Source organism: Pocillopora verrucosa, chromosome 3, assembly GCF_036669915.1.
Source record: "Pocillopora verrucosa isolate sample1 chromosome 3, ASM3666991v2, whole genome shotgun sequence".
Classification (NCBI taxonomy): Eukaryota; Metazoa; Cnidaria; class Anthozoa; order Scleractinia; family Pocilloporidae; genus Pocillopora; species Pocillopora verrucosa.
In genome coordinates, this window is record NC_089314.1 from 22,825,713 (window position 1) to 22,833,332 (window position 7,620).

Genomic DNA, 7,620 nt, shown 5'->3' on the forward strand with positions numbered 1-7,620 from the left:
TGTTCTCCCAACATCTTGTATGGGTTATTACCCAGGTAAATTAATATAAAGTACGGTCTATTGCTATAATAGTCTTCGAAAGTTTTTTAAATCAAGAAGAAGAGTCAATCAACAAATTTACAAAAGAACAATTGCCGCCAGTCAGTTGATAAATGACACCCCTCAAAAAATTATGAAGAAGTTGCTCAGAAATCATTTAAGCAAATTGCTTGATGAATAAGGCTATTAAATTGGCTTGGTTTTCTTTGAAAAAATCCGATGATTCTTTTTTTGATTCATGTGTGATCTCAATATTTACTATGCTGACGATTTCATACAGTCCTATTGCCAAATACGATACAAAACGAAAAAGAGTTTCTTACAATATGGGTTTAACGTTCCAGATTACGTCAAAGTGCAAAGGTCACCTTGCCACCTTAACTTACAAAAATGCAAAAAAACAGGTATAATTGTCCAGAATAAGCCAATAGCCTTTCTTCACTGTAAACTAAGGAATACAGCTATTGACCCAAGGACATTATTTCACTTTACTACTTGACAAAGCAAACATCATCTGTCACTTCTGGCACAATCCGTCAACAAAACTCAACAAGTTTTTGGTAAGAGATTTGAAGAACGTTAACGTTTTTTTTAACATTGAACACATTTACCTCATTTCTTTTTACCTGTGCGTAAGGTAAAATCATAATTGGTCATAAATGATAAGATGTAACTAGTCAGTGTTAGCAAAAGAATTGAATGCCAGATGTGTTGTAATATCTTCAGAAAAAAGTTTTTAAATTTGATTTTTTAAACATAGAAAGAACAAAACGGGAAACGGAAAAAAAAACTTCAAAAATGTTCTACGGATATACTCTGAAATAAGTTAATTAACCAGTTACCGTTGTCATTCGGTGAGAGCGCGGAGACCTTTGGTTTTTTTCTGTTTGCTTGTTTATCGATTGGTTTGGAAGTTTTAGACATCACTTGCCAGAAATTGAATGAACACTTGTTAATTTTCGGTATTTCTGCATCAGAGATACATGATAAAAATTTCTATCATTAATACTACTACGGAGTCATTTCTGATTCATTCAAATTGAAAACTACCATAATAAGAATTTCACGTTAGTAATTTGGTTATCTAAAACCAAATTACAAAAATCAGATGAAATCTTTCTTTGATTTATGTGTGATATCAATATTTACTATGCTGGCGATTTCGTCCAGTCCTATCATTAAATACAATACAAAACGAAAAAGAGTTTATCACAATATGGGTTTTCACTCAAAATTTAGGTTTGGTTTGAAGCTGTTAACGTTTCAGATTACGTCAAAGTGAAAAGGTCACTTCGCCACTCTAAAACTTACCAAAACGCAAAAAGCTGACTTTTCAATCGTTGGAAACAAACAGGTAATTGTCCAGAATAAGCCAATAGCCTTTCTTCACGGTAAACTGAGGAATACAGTCATTGAACCAAGGACATTATTTCATTTTACCACTTGACAAAGCAAGCATCATCTGTCGCTTCTGGCACAATCCGTCACCAAAACTCGACAAGCTTTGGGTGAGAGATTTGAGGAACGTCAACGTTTTTTTTAACATTGTACACATTCACCTCATTTCTTTTTACTTGTGCGTAAGGTAAAATCATAATTGGTCAAAAAATAACATGAAATATATATAACATTTTTAAGATGTAACTACTCGTAGTCAGTGTTACCAAGAGAAGTGAATGGGAGATATGTGGTAATATCTGCAGAGAAAAAAACATTAAGATAGAAAACGGAAAAAAAATTCGCTAATGTTTTACAGATATTTTCTGAAATCATTTAATTAACCAGTTACCGTTGTCATTTGGTGAGACCGCGGAGACCTTGCAGTTTTTTCTATGTTTGTTTGTTTATCTGTTGGATTGGAAGTTTTAGACATCACTCGCTAGAGATTGAATGAAGAACCGTCAAGTTTCGGTACTTTTGCGTCAGGGATACATGATAAAAATTTCCATCATTGATTTGGTCATCTGAAAACAGATCTCTAATATAAGATATCTCCTTTTCATCTCTTCATTACTTTTTTTTTCCTATGCAGGATTTCCTTTAAAGAATGTGGTTTTGCTATATCTTGCTTGCCATTGCAGCAGTCGATGGAGGTAAAGGAGATTCCTTTTCGATTGATGAAGCTTAAATTCGACCATTTTCTTTTATGTAACTAATCGATTTTTAACTATACCGCATGTCAATTACAACGCGGTCGAAAGGGGCGTCTCAGAGGTATGACCAGATTGATTAATATATGTCAGTGCTGCTGCAAGGGGATAGTTTTATTTGTCGGAAACAAACTAAAGCCAAAAACAACCATAGGATAGGTTACTAAAACGAAATCTAAGTAAGGCTACAGTTTAAGAAAACCAATAGATCTCCAAATATTTTGAGGCCTTTTTTCGAAGTAAAAAAAAATTTCCAGTCCTATCAATGAGCCGTCCTGATTTTTTTGACCCAGATGTATTCCAGAATTCTCAAAATTAAAAAAAAAAAGGCAAAATCAATTTAAACTTTCAAATTAAGATCTCAGAAACGGGGGTACGGAGAGTCCGACAGCAAATCCAACGGGTAGGAGGAGCTCCGTTGCCTGAGGCACAACCACCGGGAGTAAGAGGAAGTGTGCTGTAGAAATGCTTACGGTTCTGACCTTAAACCTTCTTTCATTTCAATTCTGTAGAAGAGAACTACCGCGAGCAGGGGAAAATATGCTACATCAATGCTTAGTTGAGTTATAATTACTTGCCTTGACTTCGCCTATTTTCTTTCAGCGTTTACCGACGAAGAACAACAGGGTTTAGCAAAGCACAATGAATTCCGACAAGTACACGAGGCTCCTGCTATGACACTGGACAGACAAATGTGTGATGAGGCGAAACAGTACGCTCAGACGCTTGCAGATATGGGTAGCCTAGTACATTCTCCAAGAAGTGACAGAGTTGGACAGGGAGAGAATCTTGCCATGGAATGTTTATCAAACGGTTCACCAACCATAGAGGACGCCGTGACAAATTGGTGAGGTTAAATCTCGCTTTCTTGCTGCGCAGAAATTCGATTAAGTGTAGTATTCAACCTGGGCCTTTGAGAATAAGCTCACGAGGCTATCCTACACAATGATGTCATTTCTAGGAAATTTACCCCCAAACCTCGCTTTCACTAAATTCTCCCTGAATCTTTGCTAAGTTCCTATCGTTTACCCGTGGGTGTTCCTTTTATTTTTGGCCCTATTCCCCATAAAAAGAGAAAGTAACAATTATGGTAATTAATTTTTTTTTGTTTCAGTGTTTTGGGTATGCTTTTAATTTTGAATTACATTTTACCAGTTCGCTACTTGAGGGTAAGGCGTAGAGGACGGAATTGACTATTGCAACGTAAAAATAAACCAGGCCTACTTTCACCAATCTGGTTACAATTCTTTTCTTAGAAGTAGGGTGTAGTAACCCTGACTATTTCTGAATGATATGATTCGAAACACTAAGGAGTAACCACCCTTCCAGACAAAACATCTGAAACAAATATCGAATATATTTGGCGCTCTGCAATAGCGGCCCGCACATAACCCATGCTAACGTTCAATCCAGTTTCTTGCTGTAACCCTCATTGGTGTCACTTCATGTTACAGTTAATCACCTGACACCTTGTAATATGCTAACAGGAATCCATTGTGACATCTTCATCGGTTAAGACAAGCATCCCCGAAACCAAAACTTTTTTGTGTTCCTTTTCCTTCTTACTATTTTTTCTTACTGTTATCCAATTACTCTGCTTCTATTCTTGTTATAGTCTTTCGCCAACTCCTATAATCAATTTTTACGGAAGCAGACTTAAGGATAAAAAAAGAATTCATAATATTTTTACATAGTCACACTCTTCTGTCACGCTTTCTTTTCACGAGAGACCAGGGCAGAATTTCCCCCTAACAGTATCAATACAATATCAAGCAGAAAACTCATGTGAGTGAAGAAAAATATCACTGTAGGGGAAAATTAAGTGATCCAACATCAAATTCCCACAACAAATATCCTAGGAATTTTATAGAGAATAATCGAGCCAAAAGCCGAGCCAGAACACCAATGGTGATACCAAACTCGCCAGATGAGCTGCCTTAGCACAAATTTAGTACCCGAATAGTGCTTGGAATCTATTCAAATTTTCAATCGTCACAGGTCCCATGAAAAAAGCGCTCACGAAAATGTGATACGAGTTAACAAACGGCGTAAAAAGGAATAGATGAAAGAGATAATAAATTTTAGTGAATATAGCGAGCAAAGTGGCAAATTAGGGTGGTGAAACATACGTGAAACATACGTGAAACATACGTGAAACATACGTGAAACATACGTGAAACATACGTGAAACATACGTGAAACATACGTGAAACATACGTGAAACATACGTGAAACCCATGTCTGCAAAACTATTTTAGGTATTTGAAAACATGACACAGGGGTAGAATTGCTTGAATTAAAACTGTGAGGACAGTCTCGACAAAATCGGAACACATGAGGTCGCTAATCATGGACGATTCTCTCCACCGTGTGTTTCGTGGTGAGTGACGCCAAAGCAGTCGAATTTATGCCTAAGACATTGCTGTGACCGCTAATTTTCTTTTCCTTTATTTTTGTGTTCTCTTTATGTAGTCTCAATGTTTTCCAGGTACAACGAGGTCTGTGATCCGGGATACGATTTTACCAGCCCCTCCTTCTCTGCTGGAACAGGCCACTTTACACAGGTAGTTTGGAAAGGCAGTACAGTTCTCGGAATCGGACGGGCAGAGGGTACAATGCGAGGAATGAAATGCACATATACTGTCGCCAGATACAGACCAGCTGGAAACATGATGGGGGCCTTTGCCCAAAATGTGGTGGTTGGTTCCTTTGATAGTGACAGCTACTGTGCATCAGTTTCAAGTAAAAGACGAAGGTTCTTTGACAAGTATGGAAAAGCAGTCAAGGTGAATGGTATTAAAGCTCCAACCTTTAAAACGGGACCAGCTGAGAGTCGTGCCCGGCAGGTTGAGTTATTGACGAGCAAGAAGAAAACTGCTTCGCACAAGCACAATAAATGAGTCTCTCTGGGAAAAAAAAATGTATACATATTGACATTTAGTAATTGTTATGATTATTAAAGAGTTGATTAAAAGATAAAACCACCAAACACCGTTGTCTCACTCCGTTGCTTACGGTAATCTTTGAGCTCCAACATTCAGTTCAAGAATGTGGCTGAGTTTATCTTTTAAAAATCTGGAAATATAAGGAAATCCTTACGTCCCCAACTGCAAGTGGGAAGGTTTGAAGTCTACATTTTGACCACGATGTGGGCTTCCGCACCTCACAAACTTTAGATCAGTAATGGTTTTGCAAACAGGAAAAGGCGTTAGCAATTCACTACTCTCTTGCCAATATCAGCCAATAGCTTTTTTGTTTAGAAACAGATACTTGCAAAAAATGTTTCAAAGTTTGTTTGGAAGCCTCTGAAATCACTTTTATCGCTACAGAAAAAGAAAAATTTTCGGTAAAGTCTCTCTCATTAATTTGCATAATCTCTCTTTATACTAACCTATACTCGCTCAAAAATTATTCAATTTAAGGAGGATCTAAAGTGTAACTTTGTATGATGAAAATAACAGAAAAAAAAGAATGGTCGAACATATCTTGAGATTATATCAGCTTTTGTTTTATGAATAGGGTCGGAGAAGGGTGGAAAAATTATCTGTCAAAGATACTTTTTTCTATTATAGCCAAAGGAGTTTAAGAGGTTTGACCTATGTTTAATAGGTATATTCAAATAAGAAGTTAACTTCCTCGACAGCAGTAAGGTAAGACAGAGCTAGAGCTGATGAAAGCCTAAGGCTGGTGTTAAAACGTAAAGGAACAATTTAAAAGAAAGAGCGCTTTCAAAGAAGAGAGGATTTTTAAATTTTCAAACTGGACCCCTGGAGCTACTTGACCTGTCTCCTTTTCACAAAATATGGCTGAGTTTAAAAAACTGCTCCATTTTCGGTGTGAAGTAAAGCTAGGCTAGTCAGCATTTTCAAGGTTGATTTTTAAGACTTCGGTCACGAACTTAAGCCGTTTATGTAGTGACGACTCTGATTTTTCAGAAAAATCAGAGGTTATGCGCCAGTTTTTCTGTCGTTCAAGCGGGCCACCACCGTGCCCAAAAAATCGATCGACGAGGAAAATATTGATCGCATTCCAGTCACTCTCACATTTCACCCTCGCAACTACGTAGTTAAATCTATCGTTATTAAGAACCGAGAACACTTTCGCGTCTTATAGAGAAATGACAAGAACGCATCCAAACCAGTCGCTATACACTTTAATCTTCCTAATCATTCTAAACAGCATTTGGCAGTTCGCGGCCTTTCCCTAAATCAAGGCAATTCGGAAAGCCGCAAAACTCTAGATCAAAAATTCATTCAACTAATTTATACTTGTTGTCTCCTCACCATATTCCCACCAATAGCGTAGCTCCATACACACAATTTTCAATTCGCTCTGACGAAAGGCTAGCCGGCGCTCAAAATGTCAGCTTTGAAACTCTTAACGGTGCCTAATTTAAGCTATCGACTCAGTTGATAATACTAAACTGCCCTCTTATACTCTCCCACTGACGTAGAACCACAGTTTCTTAAGAAACTTACCCCATTTTTTCTTCTTTTAAACGAGACATGAATGATCTCACGTTGCCCTTTCCCGATTAACTAGCACGATTACACTTATAACTTCGTTTATCTTCTACCCAAGACATCTTTTCTGCTCGACTACTCACTGGTGGGAGCTTCAATACTGTGCGACTCCCTTTCATTCCTTTCACTCGAAAACTAGAGAGTTTTCAATCCAAGTCAGATTTGGCGAAGTAAGACACGTAATAAAGAATTAGGGGACTGAGAAGTACCAGCTGGAACAATTCTTCAAGAGAGGAAAATGTTGGTGGATTTCACGTGAGGAGATTCTATGGGTCTATTAATCAGTTCACACGAGAAAAGTCCTACAAAGTCAAATGATTCACATCGCCTAACAATCGTTTTTTCAATTCTCTTAAAATAACACACCATTCCCGCACTTCACTAAGATTACAGGTTATGTGAATGGGATTTATGAATTTATGAAAAAAACGACCATATTACGAGCGACATGAATTCGTCAAAAACGTTTCATTTATTGCACCGATAAACTCATAGAAAACCGAAACATTTTAAGTTATCTTATAAAAGTAATAACCCGCGCTCCTTAAATTAGTTTACCGGCGTATTGACCCACTTGGAATGCTGGAAGGCTATTAAATTGGCTAGGTTTCCTAGGCTTTTGAAAAATTGGATGAAATCTTTCTTTGATTCATGTGTGATCTCAATATTTACTATGCTGACGATTTCACAGTCCAATTACCAAATACAATACAAAACGAGAGAGAGTTTCTCACAATATGGGTTTAACGTTCCAGATTACGTCAAAGTGCAAAGATCACTTTGCCACGTTAACTTACAAAAATGCAAAAAACAGGTATTATTGTCCAGAATAAGCCAATAACCTTTCTTCACGGTAAACTAAGGAATACAGTTATTGACCCAAGGACATTATTTCACTTTACTTCTTG

The 7,620-nt window shown here is 37.2% G+C and overlaps 1 protein-coding gene across 1 annotated transcript; it reads left to right on the plus strand.

The window, feature by feature from the left end:
* The first annotated feature begins 569 nt into the window (after positions 1-569).
* LOC136279659 (Golgi-associated plant pathogenesis-related protein 1-like) lies at positions 570-5,089 on the plus strand. Its single transcript, XM_066163598.1, has 4 exons — positions 570-599; positions 2,072-2,132; positions 2,793-3,036; positions 4,678-5,089. Exons 2-4 carry the CDS (start codon positions 2,087-2,089, stop codon positions 5,087-5,089), a joined length of 702 nt encoding a protein of 233 aa, XP_066019695.1. The 5' UTR covers positions 570-599; positions 2,072-2,086.
* The last annotated feature ends 2,531 nt before the right edge of the window (positions 5,090-7,620 follow it).